Source organism: Xyrauchen texanus, chromosome 30, assembly GCF_025860055.1.
Source record: "Xyrauchen texanus isolate HMW12.3.18 chromosome 30, RBS_HiC_50CHRs, whole genome shotgun sequence".
Taxonomy (NCBI): Eukaryota; Metazoa; Chordata; class Actinopteri; order Cypriniformes; family Catostomidae; genus Xyrauchen; species Xyrauchen texanus.
In genome coordinates, this window is record NC_068305.1 from 25192355 (window position 1) to 25217991 (window position 25637).

General features: G+C 38.2%; 3 protein-coding genes across 3 annotated transcripts in view; 1 reads left to right on the forward strand and 2 right to left on the reverse strand.

The window, feature by feature from the left end:
* The window catches only part of LOC127624052 (chromatin-remodeling ATPase INO80-like), a 54196-nt gene extending 46657 nt beyond the window's left edge, over window positions 1-7539 (reverse strand). The window contains exons 1-13 of the mRNA XM_052098669.1: window positions 7469-7539; window positions 5426-5487; window positions 5085-5259; window positions 4498-4658; window positions 4327-4394; window positions 3068-3214; window positions 2866-2986; window positions 2562-2764; window positions 2385-2438; window positions 927-1130; window positions 640-838; window positions 432-499; window positions 93-302 (exon numbers count right to left, since the gene is read on the reverse strand). Of these exons, the coding sequence (XP_051954629.1) occupies window positions 93-302; window positions 432-499; window positions 640-838; window positions 927-1130; window positions 2385-2438; window positions 2562-2764; window positions 2866-2986; window positions 3068-3214; window positions 4327-4394; window positions 4498-4658; window positions 5085-5227 (1578 nt within the window). The 5' untranslated portion in view covers window positions 5228-5259; window positions 5426-5487; window positions 7469-7539. The remainder of the gene's footprint in view (window positions 1-92; window positions 303-431; window positions 500-639; window positions 839-926; window positions 1131-2384; window positions 2439-2561; window positions 2765-2865; window positions 2987-3067; window positions 3215-4326; window positions 4395-4497; window positions 4659-5084; window positions 5260-5425; window positions 5488-7468) is intronic.
* A 577-nt stretch (window positions 7540-8116) lies between these two features.
* Window positions 8117-14829, reverse strand: LOC127624412 (vacuolar protein sorting-associated protein 18 homolog). The gene is made up of 5 exons (XM_052099227.1): window positions 14436-14829; window positions 14164-14305; window positions 13634-13725; window positions 11401-13271; window positions 8117-9252 (listed from the first exon to the last, which is right to left on the reverse strand). The coding sequence occupies exons 1-5, from the start codon at window positions 14524-14526 to the stop codon at window positions 8524-8526; spliced, it is 2925 nt and encodes a 974-aa protein (XP_051955187.1). The 5' UTR covers window positions 14527-14829; the 3' UTR covers window positions 8117-8523.
* Window positions 14830-15917: 1088 nt separating this feature from the next.
* Window positions 15918-18766, forward strand: LOC127624182 (rho-related GTP-binding protein RhoV-like). Its single transcript, XM_052098889.1, has 3 exons — window positions 15918-16252; window positions 16360-16418; window positions 16576-18766. The coding sequence occupies exons 1-3, from the start codon at window positions 16054-16056 to the stop codon at window positions 17020-17022; spliced, it is 705 nt and encodes a 234-aa protein (XP_051954849.1). The 5' UTR covers window positions 15918-16053; the 3' UTR covers window positions 17023-18766.
* Window positions 18767-25637: the final 6871 nt, after the last annotated feature.

The following is a 25637-nucleotide window of genomic DNA, read 5'->3' on the forward strand; positions in this document are numbered from 1 at the left end:
ACTGTGAAAGATCACAGTCATTATGGAGGAAAGGGATATAATATATGTAGACACATGCATGAGAGTCAGCGACAGTATTTGACAACACATACCTGTTCATACAGATTGGCCAGCCAGTTCATGCCTTTGAGCTGGTAGCCCTTAAGTTTCCCATTAAACATGGTGGGCTGGGGGATGTCTTCACCTGCTTGAATAGATGGGTTTGATAAGCTGTAGCTCTCGCCAAAGCCTGAGCCGGACACGCTTGCTACATGCAGAGAGGCACAGCGACTGTCCTTTGCTTCCTCATCAAACAGTCTTGTCTACAGAACAGAGAGAGAGGCATTCAAATAGTTAATTTCCAGTTAGGGTCACAATTCTGAAAATTAACTTGTAATAAAGGATAGAAAACATATGCTGTAAATGATTTCAATATTCAGACTGCCACTTACCTTGGCTTGGTGGATGTGATATGCCTCCTTTGCATTCATTAGGGCCTGAGACTTATAATATTCACTATCTGCAAGAGAAAAGCATGGAAGTTTACCACCAATTCCAAAGCGCATGATTCTAAAGCCCATGTATGTAAATGCAAAATGCATTTTCATAAGATACACACAAGAAACTGACACATTTATTCGATAGAGGATAAGGGCTTACCATAGTCCTCCTGACCAACATTGACCACAACCCCTCCACCAATATCTATCTGTCGCTGGGAGGTGTTGTCTTCGAGCTTGCGTAGGATATCATCTTGCGTGTTGTTGCCCCCTGCTGCATTCTGCTTGCCCCCCATGAAGTGGGCGTACAGCTCCGTTTGGGTGATCAGGAAGTTCAGCTTTCTCTGTTGCCGCTTAGCCTGATGGGACACACAGGAGGAACGGTAAGGACCATCTTTCAATAAGTCCTTATCAGTGAGTTTTGATGTTCAGTGTTTGCATTGATACCTCTCGCATCTCCTCGTCCAGTTTCCGTTGCTCGAGAGCCTCTTTCTCAGCGCGCTTACGATGCTCCTTCTCCACCTTCTCATACTTCTTCCAGTACAGCAGCATCTCTTTAGTGAGGCGGCGTGCCCGTGGCAATGTCTCTTTACAGTTCTTTTGTGCCTGGATCGCAGCCCTCCGAACCTCACGCATACACTGATGTGCCAACTAGTTACGAATACACATGCAAACACTCAACAAACATCCTCAAAGTTTTCCACAAAGACTAAAACTTAAACTGGGCTCCAAACGTCTGGGATCTAGGGTTCAAAATCATAATTAACCTGGAAATAAACTGTTTTAGGGTTTTTAAACATTAAGAACTACTTAAGATTTTGCACTATTTCTATGTCATTAATCAAATTATGACATTTGTGACAATGTTAAAGGGATAGTTCATCCAAAAATTGTAATTCTCTCATAATTTACTCACCCTGATGCCATCCCATATGTGTTCAACTAAGATTTTCAGAAGAATATTTCAGCACTGTAGGTTCACACAATGAAGCTCCAAAAAGGACATAAAGGCAGCATATAAGTAATCCATTTGACTCCAGTGGTTTAATCCATGTCTTCTGAAACAATCCACTCAGTTTTGGGTGAGAACAGAGCTAAATGTAATTTCTATTTCACTTTAAATCTTAACATTAGCAGTCTCCTTGGCGATCATGATTTCACGCTTGATTACACTCACTGGCGCCATCTAGTGCTCTGCACATGATTTAAGCACTAGGAAGTGTAATCAAGCTTAACATCATGTTCCTGCCAAGAGACTGCAGTGGCAAGATATACAGTGTAAATTAGTTATATTTTGGATTATTCTCACCCAAGATCGATTAGATCACATTAGAAGACATGGATTCAATAGTTGGAGTCGTATTTATTACTTATATGCTGCCTTTATGTGCTTTTTGGAGCTTTAAAGATTTGGTCCCTATTCACTTAGATTGAACGAACCTACAGAGCTGAGATATTCTTCTAAAAATATTCACTTGTGTTCTGCAGAGAAAGTCATACACATATGGGATGAAATTAAGAGTAAATAATAAGAGAATTTTCATTTTTGGGTGAACTATTCCATTAAAATACAAAGGTTAACTTTTGTTGCCATATTCATTTGCTTCTACTGAAGCACACAAGTTGCTCTTTGGAACATTCATATCATGCTGGGATAACATGGGTCATCAAGTTTTGCAGAAACCTGTGGAGTCCATGCCAGCATTCAGAGTTCGTACAGTCATTAAAGCAAAAGGAGAGCACACTAAATACTTAGAAAAATCTTTTTCATTAAACTTTTCACTCAAATTGTTATGCTGATATTTGTATTCAATTAGAAAATGTACAATAGAACTCTTTTCACTAGTGGCCTTTTGGACTGTATACAGTACATAAAAAATACATATTTAAATGCACATTTCTTACCTTCCTCGCATTGGTTAAAACAAAGTTCCTTGCTGACACTTTCTGTTTAAATGCCTGAAAGCAGACAATGAAAATGTAGATTGAAGCAGGGACAGCAGAAATCATTAACCTCTTTGACATAAATGTCAAGGAAACGCAAAATGTTGACCCCAAAAAAAAGAAAAAGAAAGGTTATACCTTTGGGATTTCTTTTTTTGCAATAGCGAGCCAGACTTTTCGTCTACGAGCATTTAGCTGCTCAATGGTTAAGTGCTTCTTTTTAGTCATGGGAAGAGGTGCGTCATGGGAAAACTTAGCAAAGATTTTAGTGACATGTGGCCGACCCTCCATGGAGAATTCCTCTCCCCGTTTCTTCTTCTTTTTCATCTTTTTTAACTTGCCTATAAAAGCAGAGGAAAAATATAGGAGTTTTCATATAATCAGAAAACATTTACTGTTATCAGCACTGCCAACAGAATCCTCATGTCTCCTGCAAGCTTACCCTTACACTTCTTCTCTTCCTTGATTTTCTTTTTCTTGAGGCCCAATAGATGGCGCTGCTGTTCGTAGAAAGGGTCGTGTGTGGACAGGAGGCCTGCACTGTAGTGTTGATAGTGCTGCAGCTGCGAACACACACATATATATATTACAAACCATTTCCATTAATCTATTCAAGGTTCTTCCCAAGCTCTGGAAAGTCCTACCTCTCGGTCAGAGTGGAACTTGCTCTGGTGGAGTTTTGTGAACTTGTGTAGGCGCAGCATGTCCTGCAGCTCTTCCCGTGTCAGTGTGAAGCCAGAGTCATCCGAGTCTGTGTCTGAATCTGTGGTATCATCGCTCAGCAAGATGCCCTGTAATTTACAAACAATCTCCTTAACATCAGACTGTTTAGAAATAAGCATGAAAGAGAAAATGAATCCTTCCCCTTGATCCTGTATACAGTATTGGTATTAAGATCTCAGGTGATCAGATCACAAGTGGACAGCACTATCTACAGGTGCAAATGTGAAAGTCCAAAAACACATCTGACCACATCACATTTGTAGTCTACCGTAAATGCTATGCTTCCTTATGCGTTCCAGACAACAATAAAGTACTACCTAGTCACCTGTCAATCAACCGTTGTAAAAATTACGTTTAAAACGTTGCCGGTTATGTGCAGTTTTAAAAGAAAAGAAAGAAGTTCATACATATACAGTACTGTGCAAAGGTCTTAGGCACATTAAATGTTTTCCAAAAACTTGTTTTTTAAGATGGTTATTTTATATATTCTGCTTTAAGTGTGTCAATGGGAAATATTAATTTTAGATTTCAAAACATTCCTTTTGCAAATAGAATAGAAGTAGAACAAGGAGTCCAGCAACAGATGTTATGACCCCCACAGAGTTCAGTACTCAACATCAAGTCTGGGATAACTTGAAGAGAAAAAAACTGTTGAGACTTCCTAAATACATAGATCTGTTGCAAGTTCTCCACGATGCTTGGAACAAACTTCGTATCTACAGAATTGGTGCTATTATAAAGGCAAAGGGTGGCCACACCACATAATGATTTAGTTTATGTTTACTGCACTTTGTATGAAATAATTGATTTATAAAAACTATTCCTGACATTATTTTTTAAAACATCATCATCAACACCACTACAAAATTAGAACATGGTTGAAATTTGTTTTAATTCTGATTAATAATTCAAGTATATCTGGGAGAAACAATGTGCCTTTTAATTTTTTTTTATTACTTTTTGTGCTTTATCAACATGCAGCAACAAGTGACGTAGTGAGTATTGTATGGAGTCACAAAATCAGAAACCCTCTCCTTGAAATCAGCATTTGAAATCCATGTCACTGCCAGATGTAAACAGGGTTCTGTAGTTTTTTTTTCCTTTTTTGCTTGATAGTTTAGAGGATTGACTGGATTTGGATATAGCTTGTCCCAGAATCAATGCAGCACTTCATATATACCTTCAGCCATTTCCTGCTTTTCTTCAGCTTGGAGAAGTTATACAGACTGGCCTTGTCAGCTTTGGGGTCTGTGGATGACAGTTTGAGGTTAAGAAGGTGTAATGCTTTCTCACGCTACATAAAAAATGTATACATAAATGAGGGGGGGTTAGCTCAACAGGTACTGCACACCTTGCAGCAGAGCTCCGTTGAGAGGTCCACACTCCATTTCTCCATCTCTGCAGGAATCCTTGGTCTCTTCCTCTGGGTTGATGTGATCTTCTTTCACTGCCAGTAGTGGGTTAGAAGGGGCCAAAGAAGACCCCTCGCCCAAACCATCATCACTGTCATCACTGAAAATAGCAAGCACACACACAAACATGATTTGAAATAAATCACCACAGGCCTTTTGCCCAAGTTGCTGTGACCCAATATTTCCAAATAACCATTTACCATGCTTTGGGAATTTTTGGGAATGGAGAAAAACATTATAAAACAAACAATAAAATAGCCAAAGATCACAAAAAGGGTTGAGACATTGAGACTAATTGTCTAAGGATTTTGTACAGGCCTGAATATCTTAAAGAACTACATGACATATACACATAAAATACTGTATAAAATATATATATATATATATATATATATATATATATATATATATATATTCCTATAATTTAATGTTTTACAGTTAAAAAGCAGACAAAAAACACAAAAAAACAGGGGTTAAGTAGTATATTTTCCTGAATCGTAATAAAGGCCTATAGATTTATGTGTACCTGGAAATGTTATGGTTAAAAATAGCAGCAGTCTGTCTTAGAAAGGTGTCTAGGCGGAGGGATCGCTCAAGGTACTGAAGGTGAAGTGGTTTGGCCAACTTTGAGCATGTGGCGTTTCTCACGCCATCCTGCTCTGAGGCCATAGGTAGAGGTTCAGAGCCCAAAAGGGCAATCACTGCAAAGATGATACAAATGTGTTTAAGTCACTTAACTAAACGTCAGGTTACAAAGATCATCAGAATGCTATGCATAAGTCTACCAAGGAAGTTGAAAATATTATCTGTTTTTAGCCAATGATTGTAGTACTGCGGTTAAAACATAACACCAACAAACAACATTACCTTTGGAGAGTGTGACTTCATAACTCACAGTTTCAACATTCAGTGTCCTTCAAGTGATAAATCTGAAATGTAAAAGGATGTGATAATGACTTCACATTTACAGTGATGCAATCCAGCTATCCTCAGTTTTTAGCTCTTTTGCTCTTCTAAGGAAAAATAAATTGCAATGCGGAATTTTTTTTTATCTTACAATAATTAAAAAGATTGAGTCTATATATTCCGTTAACCATAGTGACAACGAGAAAAGTAATTTTGAATACTTTAGTTATCCAAAGGTTTACTATGTGATAATGGAAATAATTAATATGTGCATTTTGCAACATGACAAAAAGTTAATGTACACATGGGATACTGGCAGTGACAGAAAGATAATGAGGTGGATTGAGCCATACACCTTCGATAGGCATTCTGAATAAAATACTGAATTTATTTCATTTTCACAACAAGATGTGGCCTCTTTTTGACAACAGAAGTGCTTATCAATATGATACAGCAGATCTGTCACTTCAAGCTTGTGGGTGGCATTGCTTGCTCTGGGCTTTTCATTTTCATTGCTGTGTTTAGACAGGGCTCATCAATATGGATGTGCAAAAGGTCCAGGACCAGTGTGAGAGTTTCCGGCCAGTTGACGGAACTGTCACCTGCCTTGCCCTATTGGGCCAAACATTATTGCATAATTTTTTTTAATCTTTTTCGTTAAGAAAATGTTGTTGTTGTTCAGAAATGTGTTCAATTATATCAGTAGTAGGGCCAGTAAAAATATTTGCAAGGCATAGAAATTTGAACTATTTGGTGGGAGAAGAAGAAGAAACTGAGCCCTCATTCTTGACCCTTTTTACAAATCGTGGGGCACTCTTTTTTCAAAAATATGATTTACTTATAAATGCATGATTTTATGGAAAATGCACCACTGGATTTACACACAATTTATTTTTAGTCTAAGTGAAAAATCACCCAAAAGGAGAAATGAATCGCACTTCAAGTCTAATGCAATGCATTGTATTCTAGTAGTTCATCCAATACAGTTGTATTTACACAGAGCTGCTGTACTCCCTAAACACTGACACCACTCGTGTTTTGTAGTACCTGCATTTAACTATTTCCTGATTAAAATGTAACGCCTATTTCTAAGGTAATGAGTTACTACTAATGAAACTACACTCAACTGAATAGTTTGGCTATTTATTTGGCTTTTAAAGCAGGAGTACTACAATTGCACCACCAATACACGCATGTGTTCAACTTCACGGCCGATAACTCTTCAGTCTTGGTTACTGTGCGGCTTGTATTTTCATCTGAGACAACCGACAGTTTAAAATCCTAACGCATACTGATGATATCTCAATGCCAACGCATCCTATAATACAACGCGGTACTGTATAGCGTTGAAAGGTACCTAGTAGACTTACTACACGATTTGGGCAAAATTACATTCCTCGTTGCTGTTAGTTTACACAGTATGAGCGACAGACTTGTGCTTTATTTCTGTCTGTAGCTGATAGCTAGCAACCTAATCTGGCTAAATTCCGCTGACGCTAAGCGCCTCAGTCAGTATATAGCCAGTGCTGTTTGCTAATCTAAATGCAGGGTTACTAGTAAGCAACACAGCCTTGATACACATGGGTAACAATTATAATACGGGAAACTTGAGCAACGACCCCGAAACAATGACTTGAACGTGCTTTATTTTTTTAAATAGAAGTACTGCTGTCTGCTATTGGACTGCTATCCTTGCATTTGTGATTTTTAGCAAACATTTAGCATTATGCAATTTACATAGAATTTTCAGTAATTCAAATGGGCTCTGTCTCTTTAAGGCCACCTCCTCTGTCAAATGAGACGTAGGTAGATATTGTTGTCGAAATTAATGTTGATATTTTGTGGCCGTGTTCCACGTGAGGTCAAGCACCCAATGTCTCCGCTCGTGACTATGCACTGCGGGTGTCGATTAGTCCAGATCTCCGATTCCCAGATTATTCTTTCTCCCTCCCGGCCATCTTCCCCATTGCTCCCCCACCATGTTCCTCATAAACGCCAGCTCACCTTGTCCCCCGTGTCCGCCGTTTTTGCTCTGTCTCTGCTGCAGCCGACTCTCAGCTCTCTGTCTCCAAAATGGCGGTTCTGAGCGAGGAGAGAGACCGTGAGCATAGAGTCGGTAGCAGCAGAGAGGCGGCCACTTTCAGTAACTGAGAGAGCAGGGACACGGCGCCATGGCGAGGACAGAGTGGTGAACAGGCATACGAATCTATTATAGAGTGAAGGCGACAGCCTTATAAGCATTTAGGTACTGTATCCCAGTAAATTACTTGTAGAAAAATAAAAGAACAGTTTGATTTTCAGAAGCCAATAGTGAGAACTTGACTCATTACAAATTAAAACGGGTCATTAGAGTGCGGTATCTTGGCTCTCTGAATTCTACTGATTGAGTCTTGTAAAACCGAAAGTTGCCGAAGTTCTCATGAAGTAATACTTTCCGAATGTATCTTTAAAATATCGCGTGAATACATCTTACAGTCTAATTTGACAGTCGTTATGCCACTAGTACATAGTTCAGTAGTGCTATTACTTACGATTATATGCAAATGATAACACGTTAGCTAATGTAAAAATTGGCTGATATAAAACATACGATTCAGAAATCAAGTCAAAAATATTACTCACCAATTTCGAAAGAGACTATGGAAATTTTATTCAAATGTTATTCTACAGGAGGAAATCATTTATTAAAGGCTTTACAACAGTGAAGAAATCCCAATTAGTACACACTGACAAGTCAATAGAAGCAATCATTTATTATCATTCTGCTGCATACAATAAAAATGTTATTGGCATGGATTATAATGCAACAAATGCAATTAAGTGCATTTTAAATTTTGTAGTGGCCTCTGGTCTAAGGCAGCAAACATATATAAAACAAAAAGAAAACAGACATTTGTTCAAATAACTGTTAACAATTCTGTTAATACTCATAAATTCAGCATTACACAAGTAAAACTACAATTCATACACAAAGCACAAATGGTTAAATTTGCAGCATATATACACCATATTGACATTTAATTTGCAGCCCTCAAATTCTTTATGCAGAAGTGTTTATTTTAAAGCCAGCTGGACATCTCTTCATCAAATTTTTGTGGATCTATGAAAGGCTTGTCAATAGATTTGATCATCAGCTCACCGCAGTAGACACACTCACTAGCTACGATATCATCAATATCTGACTTGATCTGCTCTCTGCTACCCTGGCCCTTGCCTAGACTGACTGTATCCTCCTCTCTAGGTTTGTGCCTGGATTTGGTGGTTTGCGAGGTAGCTTCCAACTTCTTCTGAAGCTCCTCCAGTTTATTCTGCTTATAGCCAGAGAGGTGAGGGATGACTTCCTGAAAGAGACAATCATAATGGAACATGTGTCCACACAGGAAGAGATAGAAAGGTCGATTGAGCAAGGGGAAATCACAAGTGGCACATTTTTCCTGGGACTCCACCACCCCGTATTTGTTTCTCATCTCTTGGATGTCTTCACGAATACGTTTGGCACTTTCTGTGGCCTCCTCCATTTCTTGTTTCAACTCCTCAATGTGTTTGTTGTACTCCTCCAAGGAGCTGCAAATTGCCTCCTTAAAGTGGTCTATTGTAACAAAGTCTGGAAAGAAAGGTAAAATGTCCTCAATCTTGAGCAGGTTGCAACTGGACAGACAATTCATGGCCTTCTTTACATCTTTCTCCTCCTGAACCACATGACAAGCAATCTTCAGCCACAGCTTCTTCCTCAGCTCCTCATCATCCTCAGGAAGGTCGGCACAAGACTTGGCTAAATCTACATCCACCTAATGGGTATACACAGGCATTATTAAAAAATGTCTAACTTTTAACTAGATAGGTAAACAACTTTACTGTTGGCTTGACAAAACCTTGCCTGAAAGTTTAAACTAGTTTTAAAAGTTTGAAGTTTAATAGTTATACAGACATTATAGGAAGACAAAGCGCCAGCTATCTAGGTAGACAGTCAGACTGACACAGTAGAGAGAGCAGATTAAAGGCAGAGACTATTTAGCAGAGATGGCCAATTCTCTTAAAATGAATGGGAGAAATTGGAACGCCAACAGCAGCCAACTGTCAATGGATGTAGAAAAGAAGTCCTGCCTTTCAGGTGTAAAAGCCAATCACCTTTTAGATACAGACATCTCCTGTCAATCAATTTGAGAACGTGCATGCGCATTAGTTATACAAGCTGTGAATTTTTTTTTTTTAGGGTAATCAGAGGTAAAGGAGCACAATTTATTATACCAGTGTTGTCAGATTTCACTGCTTATTTGAAATATGTTCTTTGATCGTAATCTTGACCAACGGAGATTTCAATCTTTTCTCATTCAAATAGATAGGAGCTGCACTGTCATGACTGGAAATAGCTTCCCGAGAGCATTCCCAAGATGGCCGACAGTGGACTGACTTGCTAGAAAGACACTGGGTGCATCTCAATCAGTTCCCTTGTTCAGTAGTCAGGGCACTGATCAGTAAGTCTTCCATTTTTAGGGCTCTCGTTTGCAAAATTGTTCCAGTGCACTGAAATGTTTGCTCCCTAAAAAACCCCACAAAGCACCGTAAAAACTAGGGAGCATCGTTTCTCACTATATTCCCTTACTGGAAACGTCGTCAGGTCTTCTGAAGTCTCTCAAGTCCTTAGAAGACCAGCTCAATTGCAAAACTATGAAGTCCAAGCCTTATTTTCTCTTTAAAAGAGATGTTGTTTGTAATGTCTTTCATTCATAATTACCATAAAAGTGAAAATATTCATTAAATTTTTTTTTATATTTGAGTTGTTAAAAGGTTTAAAATGCACTCCAAAATATTTATATATGCCATTTATCTGTTATAATAACACTATACCTTTGAATATCTTCAACGAATATGAAGGATAGTGTCTTTATTTGTATGTATTTATTTTCAGCGATGGTGTTGATTAATAACATCTGCGTTTCATAGAGAGTTTGTTATCGTGTCACAGGTGATTGAATCAGAAGTGTCCCAATGATCAGTGGATCAGTACCCTTACCAGAGCCTGAATTATTGTTCATAGGGAGCTACAGAACTGATTGAGAAACAGGGTTCGTTTACTTTTGAATTTGTGTCATTCCATTGGCCTGACTGAACAGTCTGTCAATAAATCTATTGGATTACTCTGATTTTTGATTGTCCGCTGTGAAAACAACCAAAAATCTGATCAGTTAGATTAGATATAGCACCCTATCCCAGAATATTCTGAAGGTCTGTACCAAGTTTGGTGGATGCTGCTTGAAAGCTCTAGGAGGAGTTGGTGTTTAAAATGTTGGTCTCGGTTGAGGGATTTTGAGAAAACCCCAAAACCAATTTGTAGAATAACATTACTTTGGCTTTGTCAATTCAACATAATTATCATAATATACATTGCCGTTCAAAAGTTTGGGGTCACATTTTTCCCCATTTTAGAATAATTGTAAAGTCATCAAAACTATGGAATATCAGAAATGGAACTATGGAAATTATGTTGCGAGTAAATAAATAAAAACCATGTTATATTCTATCATCTTCAAAGTAGCCACCCTATGCCTAGAATTTGCAGAAATGTACTCTTGGCATTTTCTCAACCAACTTCTTGAGGTGTCACCCTTGGATGCTTTTTAAACAGTATTGAAGGCTATTCCCATCTATGCTGGGCAATTATTGGCTACTTTTCTTTATTATTCGTTCCAAGTCATCCATTTCAAAAAGGTTTTTTTTATATTATTTTTTTTATAAAATTTGAGTTTTGTAATGAAATAAATTAATATGTAACACAATTATATTTTTGTCTACAAAACAAATTTCAAACATGTAAGTATACACCTTCAGTTCAAAAGGTTAATTAAGATCATGAGAAACATTTCAGTCAATTGACCCCAAACTTCTGAACGGCAGTGTAGATTTTAAATAGAAATAAAAATGTATGGCACACATACTTGTAGTGCTAGATCCACGGCTTCCTCATACAGCTCCATAATCTTGTAAACTAAGACACAGGCTTGCAGATACCCATGTTCAGCACAAAGGCGCAAGGCATATTTCAAGTCGTAGTGAATGTCTGAGGCATGCGTTCCTGCTTGTTCAAGGTACCACAACAGGGCGTCTGGCTTGTGCTTAGCATAAAGTGAGAGCAAGTAATTGTGAATAGCCTCATCTTTGACATCCAGCTCATACACACAGAACTCCATGTAGCGTATAGTCTCATTAATTTGTTGCATACTGCCCATCTGGCTGTAGTTCACCAATGCTGGGATCAGATTCTTTGGATCCAACCGGTTTCCCATCTGAATCCAAGCATCTACCACCTTTTTGGGAATGTGCTGCATAAGAACTGGGGAGAACTTGTAGAAAAGCCTCTCATCACAGTGCTTGGAGAGGACATCCAAAGCTGCACTGTAGTCATCATGCTGGCAGTAATGAGATATAACACGCTCATAGTCCTGCATGATGACCGAGAAATAGACCATGTTGTCCACGTCCCCGTGACTAGCGAGCAGGTCATAGATGGTACTGCGATTGTTGTAGAAGCAATCTTTGTGTTTAGGGCTTTTCATAAAGGTGCGAAACTCTTCACGGGTTTCCTGAAAGATGTGTTGTTTACTGTCATCTGCCTCCAGCTGACCAAGCCGGTTCAGATATAGTTCAGTCAACCAGGTCACCAGCAGGGTGATCTGAGTCTTCTCACTGGGTTTCAGATTAGTTAGTTTCTTATTCAGAAATTCCTTCAAGGCTTCCTCCTGCTTTGCCTCAATGAACTTCAATGCAATTTCCTCAAAGTAATTCTGAGTGAGAGCATAACACTTAGCACTCTCCAGGAAGCGTTTGTTCTGGAAGCAGTGCTCTGCCTCCTTGGCTAGTACCATATCTAAACATTCTGGTCTATCCTTGCAGTACTCCTTAGCTAGATCAAACTTGTTCATGCTCATGTACATTTGCCAAACATCCCTTGCTTCTCTCTGAATGTGGTAGCGAAAGACAGCTTTTTCAGTGTAAATCCACACAAGCCCAGTGATAGGATCTTTGATCATCTTTTTTAGGGGGCCGAATTTTTCTGGAAACACATCTTCATGCACCACTTGCCCATTCAAAGTGCAGATACCCCTCACACGGTCAGAGAGCAGAAGTAGGAAATGAAACTGGGTAAGTACAATAGAGATGGGCTTGACAAAGTTCAAATCAATATCTGATGTGTATTCCCACACCTGCACATCACTAAGTAGAGAGTCAGGCCGCACATAGTCCAACTGTCCATACAAAACCCCATTGCCCATCATCCAGGCAAAGGTTTTGGGGCAACTCCGAAGCTTCGATGTGTAGAAAGTAATCTCACTGTAGCCCATATTGACAGGAAACTCCTGGAAGCTGGGTAACAGATCCTGATTCTGGGCAAAGATGGAGCTGAACCCCTGCTGCTCCGAGCCCTCTGCCAACTTTCCTACAAACTGAAACAGGCGTTTCCGTGTGGTAGCAACTATGAAATACTTTGATTCCATGCCACGTTCTACCTCAAGGCAACAAACTGGTCCTGGCTTACCATCCTCTTCCAGGGAGTGGACCTGTCTGAAGTACTGATCTGGGTTGGTGTTGAAGAGACTGCCCTCTGACGCAGATATCTCGGCTTCAAATATAATGCCCTGGCTGGTGCCAACCAGAATCGGCCCAGTGTTGGTCTCAGAGCCTACTAATTTGTTCCAACCAATACTTTCTATTAGGTGGCCTCTCCATCGCGATAAACTTCGAACCTTCTGAGTGTTTCTATTTAAGTATACGCATTCATTTGTAGTTAGGCTGATGACTAAATGTGATCCTACAACACAATTAAAAAAAAAAAAAAAAGTGTTTTTAAGACTGTATTAAATAACAAGCAAGCTGAAGCAATTTAAAGAGGAAAAAAATATCTTGATATGGATAAGTATGTGAAAAAATTATTCTTGTGCACATGGTTCCTATTAAAATTAGAAATTGAAAATATGTATACTAGTTGTCCTTGTTGCATTGCCCAGTTCACACTTGGTCAAATGCCTTGGGATGTTGCTAATGTCCTACTAATTTGACAGGAAAACTAATCAAACCACTGCTTGTGTCTAATGGGGTTTATTGAAGGCTCAAAGGACCCAAAGGCATTTAAATCCTCTCGCAACAAGATATTAACCTTGACAAGTAAATTACCTGTTGGATCCAGGAAAAGTTTGTGCACTTTGCTGTCATCCTTTCTTCCCAATTCAATCTGATTTGGCTGATCAGGTTTTCCGAGATCAATTCTATAACATAATATGTCACTTGTCAATTTTAAATCAGATCTGTAAATATGGGGTGAATGCAGGTAAAGTGGGACATTTTTTCTTTCAAATGATGAAAAATGTGTCTCAGTTTACATGAATTCTTCTTAATAGTTATATTTATTTCAAGGATACAAATAATGCAAATGAAAACACTGAATTCGTAATTGACTAAATACACTTGGAAATAAAAGGCAGATCAAGTGAATTTACCAAGCAAATTACATATGCATTTCAACAAGAATTTTCTTTGATAGTCCACGTAAACGCTCCTTGGTCTTCACCAAGTAATCAAAAATAAATAAAATACAAATCACTCGTGGTATGTAAATAAACTAATCAATGCAAAACATATCAACCAATTAAGCCAGTGGAAAGACCTGTTGATAACATTATTCCGGCGAGAAAAGCCAGCTTTACCTTAGTAGGGTGTCCTTCCCCAGACTCATGCATAATTGGTTGTTGCACACTGAGAAGTCGTTGATTTTTTCGGGAGGGGAGAAATCGATGCGTTGCTTGTTGAATATGGGTTTCTCTTCCTCAAGTCTTACATTCACAAACCCTGTGAACATAAACAAACCTAATGTCAGATTTCAACTGACATCATAACTACCTAAAATAAAATGGGCCTGACAGGTAGTTAATAACGTTTAAAATATACAAAATTATTTGTGTAGTACACTTTTTTTTACCTGAATGAGTAATTCCAATGTTAGCCGCTGAGACACGGCTGTGTTGACGGATGTTCTGAGAATCTTCATATTGATCAAGAATTGATGCCATTGCAAATGTTATATTCACACGGAGTATTCACAAAAATCACGGTTTGTTACAGATACTGAACCTGCGTTTGCATTGCACATACAGATCTCTAACAGCTACCACCGCACATATAACACGCTAGCATTTGAGCTAACTAGCTGTACTGTTCAAATTATTTCACTGTCCCAACTGTGTGCGGAGTATAATCTAATCTAAATCCAATAGATATAAAACAAAATTAAATCGCATAATTTATCTTAAAATAATACTTAAAGAATGGAAATGGACAGAGCTAGAGATATGTTGTGTGCAGTAAGCGCTATCTTGGTCAGCTGATGAATATCATGTGATTACATGACAGTTTACTTCAGTTCCCTGTCATATCCACGAAGTGGCGCTCTTTAGTCAAGAAGTGATTCTAAGGCGTTAAAGGGATAGTTCACCCAAAAATGAAAATTCTCTCATCATAATGCCATCTCATATGTGTATGACTTTCTTCTACTGAACACAAATTAAGATTTTAAGAAAAAATTCAGATCTGTAGGTCCTCATAATGCAAGTGAATGAGTACAAATATTTTGTAGTTCCAAAAGCACATAAAGTCAGCATAAAAGTAATCTTACGACTCCAGTGGTTAAATCCATATATTCAGAAGCGATATGATAGGTGTGGGTGAGAAACAGATACAAATTACTTTTTGCTATCAATCTTTACTTTAACAATCTGATTCTTTTGGTTTTGGCGATCCGAATTCTGCTAGCATCACCACCTGGTCTGGGCTGGTCAAAGGTTAAGATTTATAGTAAAAACAAAAAAAATAAAAAAATAAAAAAAAAATTGTGATTAGTGATTTAAATAGTGATCTGTTTCACACCCACAACTATCATATCACTTCTGAAGATATAGATTTAACCAACAAAGTAATTTTAATTACTTTTACGCGTCCTTTATGGGCATTTTGGAGCTTCAAATTTTGTTACCCTCTCACTTGCATTGTACCTACAGAGCTGAAATAATCTTCTTTTGTGTTCAGCAGATGAACGAGAGTCATACATGAGAGAATTTCTATTTTTGGGTGAACTTTCCCTTTAACGATTTTAACACCGAACGCATCTTGTGCTAAAAAATAAAATAAAACCTGCGCGGAGGTACATCTTGTGTTTTTATTCTGCTTTATTATTTAAAGCATCAGTCATTACATCTTCGCTTGTTTTTTTGTTTTTACTTTTTATCCAGAGACCAAAACAAAAAGAATAAAAAATCAACTAATCATAAAACAGCTTCTCTCTGTTCAAAACCATGGATTTGTGTTCTTTCCATTCAGGCCCAAGTGGTGGTTGTGGGAGTGGCTATGCGAAGTCAAGCCTCTCCATTTAGCCAGCTGATTCAAAAGGCAGAGGTCCCATCAAGGATCACAGCATAGTCAATTCAGCCTTTGAGTTGGGAAAGTAATGAGTCACTCATCACTCTCATTAAAGACGCGACCAAATACTGTGGGGTTTAAAAAGTTTTCCTGAATAGGTTTCTTCCTGTATTTAACGTTTGGACATGCCACCTCAAATGGATTACTTTTACCAAGAATCGAGAGTTCCGTCTGTGTGCTTAGAGCAAGACGACGCACTGGAACCTGCGATTAGTTGTATGATGGTTGGGGATGGAGCCGTTGGGAAAACTAGTATGATTGTGAGCTACACCACTAATGGGTATCCAACGGATTATAAGCAGACAGCTTTTGACGTTTTCTCTGGTAAGCATCTGTTATTCGACCTCTTCTATGATTACGTTGAAGTAAAAGTAATAAGATCATGAATTGGATCATCCACAATTAACATTTTATTACTTCTGGTTTTTCAGGGCAAGTTCAGGTGGATGGGACCCCTGTACGAATTCAGCTGATGGATACTGCTGGACAGGTAATGTAATGATTTAATCTAAACTATTTGTTCAATCTGTAAATTAATGTATCTGAATTAAGTGTGGGGGAATACTAGAATGCTAGAAACCCTTATCAAATCACATACTGTAAACTGAGAATGTTTCTTATAATTTCTGACTTTGTCTGTATTGCAGGAAGAATTTGATGAATTCAGATCTCTGTCTTACGCACACACGGATGTCTTCCTCCTCTGCTTTAGTGTGGTTAACCCCACATCGTTCCAGAACATAACCAAGAAGTGGATCCCTGAGATTCGTGCATGCAACCCGTCCTCCCCCATCATTTTAGTTGGAACGCAATCAGACCTTCTGTTGGACGTTAATGTTCTCATAGACTTGGACAGGTACAAGGTCAAACCCGTGTTCAGCCCAAGTGCACGGAGCCTTGCCGAGAAGATCAGGGCTAATGAGTACGTGGAGTGCTCGGCCCTGACCCAGAAAAACCTAAAGGAGGCCTTCGATGCTGCTATATTTGCAGCTATTAAACACAAAGCCAGGAAGGCCAAAAAAATTAGACTGTCAGACAGACGGGCCAAAACTTTTTCCAAGTGTAGCTGGAAGAAGTTCTTCTGCTTCATTTGACCCTGTGGGTCAAAATGTGAACTGTTTACATGATTAATTAATTTATTTCGGACAGTGCTTTTTCCACAGCACTGGTCGTTTAGCTTTTTCTATGGGTGGAGTTGTTTGATCTGCGGTGAACTTCCCAGGAACAGAGTCACTGTCATTTGAGAGCTGCTGGGTTGCTCCAAACTCTTTGGATTAAAGGAATAGTTTATTCAGATTTGAAAATTCTGTCATTCTTGTGTCGTTACAATCCTGTATGACTTCCCTTCTTATGTGGAACACAAAATGTTTAGTCTTTATCACCATTTGCTCATTTTCTTTCCATAGAACTAAAGTGAATAATGACAGAGGCTAAGATTATACTGAACATATCCTGTGTTCCATGAATAAAAGAAAGTAAGATACTGTAGGTTTGGAACAACACAAATGTGAATTTTCATTTTGGAGTGAACTAGCCCTTTAAGGATTATTTTATCGCACAATCTGTATATGTAACACAAATTGTAAGATTTATAGACACATTATGAACTCAAAGTTTAGGAATTAATCCAGAGAACTACTCCTAAAATCAAGGATTGTTCAGTAAGAGCACCCACCATATTTAAATTATGTGAATTTGCATAAGCTGGATAGCTGCCCATTCAAAGCTGCATTGAGCTCACGTGGCGATGCCTCTGATGGTAGTGGGGACAAGATGGGGTATCAGTCTTATTTCTTTTGTGTTGAGTGCTACTTAGTCAGACAGGCTCTTTCATATGCAACATTCAACACAAAAGCTGGTGTGAGTTGTCTCCTTAAGTGTTTGCGACTATATAAATCCAACATCACACTTGCAATGTTTCAGCTTGTCCATCTGTTAAATCTTATTTGGGGTTTATCTTCCAAATTGACAAAGATAAGAATATTAGGTTTGGGTGAAAATTGTTTCCTGCGTCAAGGGAAAATTTTGACCAGCCCAGTCTTTTCCTGATTTCCAAAGACGGTTTATGTGTCTGGTTTAAATGTATTTGTAAAGCAGTGAGAGGGCATACACGGATAAAATTCTAGACACCCAGCTCATTTTGTGGAGCCTGTGTTAAACTTTTTTTTACTTTAGTAGAATTCATTGATCTATTACTGACAGTGTGCACTTATCACAGAGTAAATGGTGCTGTCTTTGTTATAAATGTGCTTCTTGTGGAAGAATCTTTAAAAAAAAAAAAAAAAAAAGCTGTTTATTTTTGACAGGTTTAACTGTTCTGTTTGATGCCTTAGGCAAGAAGGATGTATCGCTCAATCATTTTATCTGTTTGTCTTTACTACTTTAGTTTTGCCTCCAGTGATCAAATTGATTCTCCTACAGTGTTTCTCTGCAAAAAACCAAAACAAATTCAAAAAATGTAATTAAAATGTCAAAATACTTAAAATACATTTCCAGTGACAAAAATTTAGAGTTTTGGCAAACTTGCTGCAAATGTTCAAAATGTGTTATTTTCACACGCAAATGTGCTTGCACGTTGCTGAAATCTTTGCCAAAGGTTTGCAGCTCTTCTGCACAGGTGGTAACAGTGAACCTGCAGAAAACCTTTGGCAACAATGTACAATTTGCTGCAAAGTGCATGCAATGAGTGGCAAATTTGCCACAGGGGTATGCCAGAACACTAGATTATTGTAAGTGTTTTCACAAGGCAATTGTCCTCTATATTAAGTGTTATATGTGAAAATTGTTTATTACATTATCTTATAATGTTCCTCTTTACATATTAAATAAACTTGTTGACAAATATCAACTTTTAATTACTTGTTTTTATTCGACACTTTAATATTACACTACATAAATGAATACTGTTATAAAGGCTAACGTTTGTCTTTAAATATGATCATATAATTTATAATAATATACCAATTCTTTCCAGAGCATCTAATTTAATTTAGGTAATTATATATGTAGAAGTTGGTATAACTTTTTCATTTTGATGGTTGATTAAAAGTCAAACACAAGTATCTGGATATAGAAAAAATATTACTTCGCATATGTACACAGTACAAATTATTTACACCGTGAGCGGTGTTAGCGATCTGAATACACTTCTTCAAACAGCAAGAGTACTTTCTGTAAACGGCTTTGCAAATATCTTCAGAGGGTGTAAATGAGACACACAAGGAAGTGCTAGGTACTAAAGGAATATGAATACATTGTGAACTAACACTTCTCTGCTCTGAGCTCTCATGCTGTGAAAATCCCTTCAAGACATTTTAATTTGGGAGATGATGTTTCAAACATACTGTATTACACTTAAAGTGAAAAAAAACACAGAGAGCTTACTTTTAAACTCAGATATCATGAAACACTAAACCATCATGTTAAATGTTTGCCATCAGCATGGTGAAGTGGGTTAAGAAACCCATTCTTAATAAGACAACTTTTTTTAACACAGCAATGTGTAAAATGTGTTATGAAATTCAGTGACAGTGGGACAAATGACAGTAGGCTATTGTTCAAATATAAGCCAAGGATTTTGATCTGCCCAAGAAAGATGAATCACCTCCTTCACTGTTACGGTCATCCTCCATGAAAATCACTGTTTATCCTGTCCAAAGTACATCAAGCAAACAAAGGAAATCATTCTTAAATGGATAGTTTATCCAAACATGAAAATTCTCTCATTATTTATTCACACTCATGATATCCTAGGTATATATGACTTTCTGTCTTCACCAGAACACATTTGAAGAAAAATAGAAAAATATCTCAGCTCAGTCGGTCTTTAAAATGCATGTGGATGGTGATCAAACTTTTGAAGCTCCAAAAAGAACAGACAGTCAGCATAAACATCATCTATATGACGCCAGCTGAATATCTTCTAAAGTGTCTTCTGAGTAAATAATGAGAGAATTTTCATTTTTGGGTGAAAAAAGGCTTCATGAAATTAAACTGAGTTTTGTGGCTTTTAGTCTATTAGTGTTAGCTTTGAGGCCATCTATATGTTATTATACTTTTTTTTTTTTATTTCTCTCTTCCAGGAATACGGACCCAAACTACTGATGACTCATACTGTTCTTACAATACTCATTTTGTCCAATAAAATGAGAATGACCTCCTCCCAATTTCAACCACTACTGACTAGCCATAGCAAATAGCAAATCATGTTCATGTCTGTGACATAAACAAAAGGCTATTGGCTATTAAAAATAAAGGGATGAGACCTCTGATATGTCACACCCCAAAATCCTGTTTCAACATGAAGTCAACATAGGAAAAAAACTGAACGACAAGCCAGTCCATGGGAACTTCAAAAGAGTTAACTTCTTCCTGCTGCATGATTTTTGAAAGACCTCTTACTGTATTGACTTGAGGTTTGTGATTTAGAAGACTGTAACTGGCCCAGTTACAGGAAGTAATTGAACTAATCTCCTATACTTGTAAATACGACCATTTGCATATACACCCACATTTCCTTAAGGATGGATTTGTGCTTATGAGTCTAGCATGACACCACTTTCCACATGTTGAGCAACAGAGGTCAGGCCTGACAGGTTTACGTTCCCATGAATGGTGAAGCGTTCATCTCACTTTGTGATTGAGGAACGGTTACTCACTCCTTTGTTAGGTTTCTTGCCCGCCCCCTTTCCCAAGGCTCAGACTAAACTGACTAGTGCCTTCTCTGGCATTGCACCAGTTTCAAACTGTGAGTTTCACTCAGGTACACAAACTCACAGGCCTGGCCTGTTCTCGGTCACCCAAATCGCTGGTTAATGTTATTGTCAGAGGCTGCTTGGCAGACAAAATTCTGCGTAGACCTATGTGAATTTTTGTAGCAGGTGATATTCCAAAACACTGTGTTTTTATTTGACATCTTGTAAATTATGATTAAAAAAATAAATACAATGCAAATCAAAACAGTGTTTTGGAATTAGCTTTACATGTTGACATGCTAATAAACCTGTTATGGTGTTTTCATGAATTCAAAGCAGCTAAAGGGATAATTTACCCCCCAAAAGAAATGTCTTTTTTTTCGCCCATGAATTACAAAAGATGTAAGGCAGAATGTTAGTTACTGACATTCTCAGTTACCACTAATGTTTTATTTTATCACACATCTTTTTTCCACGCAATGAAAGTGAATGAGTCTGTCAGTCCCTTATATTCTGCCAAACATCTCCTTTTGAATTCCATGGAAGAAAGTAATTCATAATGATTTTAATTACATGAGGGTGAGTAAATAATGATAGAATTTTAGTTTTGGGTGAACTATTCCTTTAAAAAAAAATCTTTGCATGCAGAACTAAATATGCTTTATTAGTTTTACAAATTGACATGCTAAGACTGTTTTGATGAATTATTTAAGTGACTTTACACAATACATTTAGAGCTAAAACTTAATCTTCCTGATTAGAGAGCAAATATTGTTGTGGAAATGATGCAGATCCCTGAAGCGAGGGGAAAGTTTCAGTCATGAAAATAAAATGGTGATAACCAACAGCTTGATGGATTCTACATGAACCCCTGAGATGTCTCAGCTGTTGTCTGCAGAACTGCCTGTAGGCAAAGCGTTACACACTCTCACACTTGCTGTCATGTTTATTTGATTCATTCCCAGTTTCGGGTGTGTGGCTTATAAGCTGTTATGGTTTCAGTTCTCACAGATCTACTGTAAGACAGTACCCTTTAAAGTCTGTAACTGGTGTATTGACAAATAACTGGCAAGTAGTCACATGATCATGTGAACACTGATTGCCTGATAGCACGTCAATAATAGATTGCCTCATAAGAGAATGACAGTTCATCAGTGAAGTGTGCAAGTGAATTAGCTACTTTTGAAAGTGTCTTTCAGTGCATCATGATTGTCCCTCCTCAAAGAAATCATGTCACCCTGATTCTTAATACTGAAGTTAGAACCTTTTTGTGGAACTGATATGAGTTGATAATGACTTCAAATATTTGATTTAAGCTTTGATACTGTTATCTCTCAATGACGTGATTGACCTGTTCATTGTGATGGTATCATATTGACCATTGAACTGAATCAATTACGTTGTTCTCATTCCACTGACATATTGTTCTTGTCCACATTATGGTTTGACCTTTTGAATCCCATTGAGCAACAATGTGCTGACTAACAAAAGATCTATCTTGGTGTAAACAGCATCAAAAATGCAATCTTGTAACATGGCACAGTGTTACACGCCGAGCTTTCACTTTGCTGTATTTTGTTTTCCATTAATTCTTTCAAAATATCTCTAACTGTTCAAAATCTCTGTTCCAAAACCTGGTGAGCTGCCTACATAGGCAGCATTTTAAGACATCACAGGAACGCTCTGACCACAAACATTGTTTTTAAAGGTAGGCAGGATCCAAGATGGAGGAGATTGTTGATTATAAATATAAGATTTTGTCTAGAAGGTCATTCGCAGTTACTAAGGTTAAGGTTAGGGTTAGATTAAGGGGTAGGTTTAAGTTTAGGGGAAGGTGTTGTGTTTCTGTGGGACAACAAATAAACAGGGGGACAGGGGGACTTCTAGACATGACCTAAATATACTTATAATGCATTCAGTACTCAGGATTGGGATTGTTACTTTTTAAATGTATTCTTCTACAGATTACATGCTGTAAAATGTAAATTGTAACGTATTTCGTTAGATTACTCAAGGTCAGTAAAATATTCGAAATACTTTGGATTACTTCTTCAGCACTGGTCGATGTTTTTCACTTGTTTTGACAATAAAATCTCCCAATACAGTAAGACAAAATACAAATGTTAAAAATACATTCTCTGAAAAACCTAAATATCTTATGCAGTGTTGTTTCTAAAACAAGATAAATCAGATTGATCTTGTTTGAATGATTTTTAGATATTTTTACAAGAAAATAATAAAAAATGTATTATCAAGAATACGATTTGCCCAAATATCAAAGGTCTTAAAAGAAAAAACTAATTATGATCCAACGTGAATTTTCTTGATAGAAATATGATCGTGCCTGGTAACATGTGCATGTAAAATGGGTAAAAATAGCATTTTAGCTTAGCATTAAACTGACAATTTACACAAGGTTTATTTCTATTTCTTCTGCTCCAAACTTACTTCTCTTTCTGCTCATATGAATGTAGCACATCATAAGAAAGTGTTTCACCGCTTTTCAAATGCACTTTGGATCACATCATTTATAAGTATAAATGTCTTCCATCTGAAAGGACAAAATATTAAATGAAACAAATCACAAAAAAACGCAAAGTAATCTCTTCAGTAATCAAAATATATTTGATTGTAACCGTTTTCTAATGACCAATTATTTCAGTTGTAACTGTAGTGGAATACAGTTACTTATATTTTGTATTTTAAATATGTAATCCCATTATGTATTCCATTACTCCCCAACCCTGGTGACAAGGAACATGTCAGCCAAGACTTCCTGTTTCAGAGGGGTATAAATATGAAGTAACACACAAGCCAGATTCCCTTAGGCTGTGTCTCGTTTCGAAGGCTGCGTGCTTGGTAGGACATGTCCTTTGAAGGCTGCAGTATACCAAGTGTCCTCCTTGAAACAAGCCTTGTTTAAACGAGACGGCCTTCGTAGGGCAAACGGTAACAGAACGTAACATGGTTGCTATGACAGCACGCCACTCTTTAACAAGTGTGAGCGCTTTGAGTGAGAAGGGAACAAAGTCCCTCTGGAAGGGAATGCATGAGGTACATTTTAGGAGAGTTATAATTATGTAAAGAGAAAAGAAAATAGATTTTACAGGTGTACTTTTAGTCTAATACTTTATTTTAATTATATATTAATATAATTATACATATTATATACTCTGCACCCATCTACTGAGGTACTTCAACTTGAGAATTAACATTCCTTGCGTTTGAACATCATAGTTATGGGCAAATTGTCATAATATTTTTTAGACATTTCCATTGAAGCAAAGAATTGTGGGTTGTGAGTTCCCACGAAGGATAAACCTCATGCATTCTCAGAATTCCCATAAAAGAAGGTCGCATTCAAAGTGTCCTACTCGCTTTTCTGAAACGAGATGTATGATGACGTATGATGACGTATGTGGCCAACAAATACGACTTCCGGAGGATGCAGCCTTCCAATCGAGACACAGCCTTAGTCATCTATCACAATGGGTAAGACCAAACAATATATGATGTGCAGCAAAATGTTGTTGAGCTCCACAAAATGGGAAGTGGCTTAAAAGAAAATAGCTACAGCAGTGAAAATACCCATTTCCACCATCAGGACAATAAATAAGAAGTGCCAATCAACTGTTTTTGTAGCAAACACTAGAGATGTTTTATGCCAGAGGTCCTGGACATCTTGTTCAGATACATGGCATCATGGACTCTATCAAATACCAACAGATAAAAAATAAAAACCTGACTGCCTCTGTCAGAAAGCTTAAAATAGTCTGTGATTGGACATCCCACCAGAAACATCAAAATCAACACAAAAATAGTTCACTGGCCACAAAATCAAGGTTCTGCCATGGCCATCCTAGTCCCCTGACTTGAACCCCATAGAAAACCTGTGGTGTGAACTTAAGAGGAGAGTCCACCATCTAGGGATGTGCACGAGTACTCGAGGACTCGGGTACTCGGACATGGCAGCAATGATCGATCATGAAAACGATGATCAATAGTGATTACGCATTGTGACAGGGTAGAGGGCGGGGCCGTGATTATACATACCCAGTCCCTTATCAGGCTAATTAAGCCTCCGAGAGGGATAAAGGCCGACCGCGAGGGGAGAAGGCCTCCTAACCGACCGCCTGGAGTGGGAGAAATGCTGCCAGGGGCAGGGGAGACCCCTTCTGTTCCCTGAGAACATGGCAGGGCGTTCCGTCCTGAGGAGGCATGGCTGTCGTCCATTAGAGGGTGGTGGACTGGCCGAGGTCCAAGCTACAGTGTATCAGGGAACTGGCGAGTAAGTGTTTTTTTTTTTCCATCTCTCTCCCCTCTCTCTCGCTCACTGCCACTCCATGTTGGCCTTTTCCCTCTCTTTTAAATTTTACAGTGTTTTTTTTGAGGGGGGTGGGGGCATACTACACTGTTACAGGAAGTACCCCCCCATTATAATTATTTCTGTTTCCCTCCCCTTGTCCCCTCCCTCATCCAGGTAGATGGGGATGACCTGCCGGCAGACGGGTCGGAAGGCACACACCTCCCCAGGGAAGGGGGGTGTATGTCATGCCGAGGGCTCCCCAGCCTGAGAGAACAAGGGAGGATTGTGACAGGGCGGAGGGAGGGGGCGGGGTCGTGATTATACACACCCGGTCCCTTATCAGGCTAATTAAGCCTCAGAGAGGGATAAAGGCCGACTGCAGCAGGTGGAGAGAGAGATCGTTTACAGGAAGCTGTCCGTCATGTGTGTGTGTTTGTGTCTTTTTGTTCGGTTTTATATTAAAACTATTATTTATATTGTCAAGCTGGTTCTCGCCTCCTCCTTTCCCTTAAATCCCTTTACACTGGTGCCAAAGACCCGGAAAGGAGGCTTAATTAGCCTGATAAGGGACCAGGTGTGTATAATCATGACCCGGCCTTGCCCTGTCACATGCATGATGTGCCTTTTAACTTAATTCGAAATCAAGTGACAATTACCTGACAACTAAACACAAACGTGTAAAAGAGGGAGCTTATTTTTAATTTTGAGA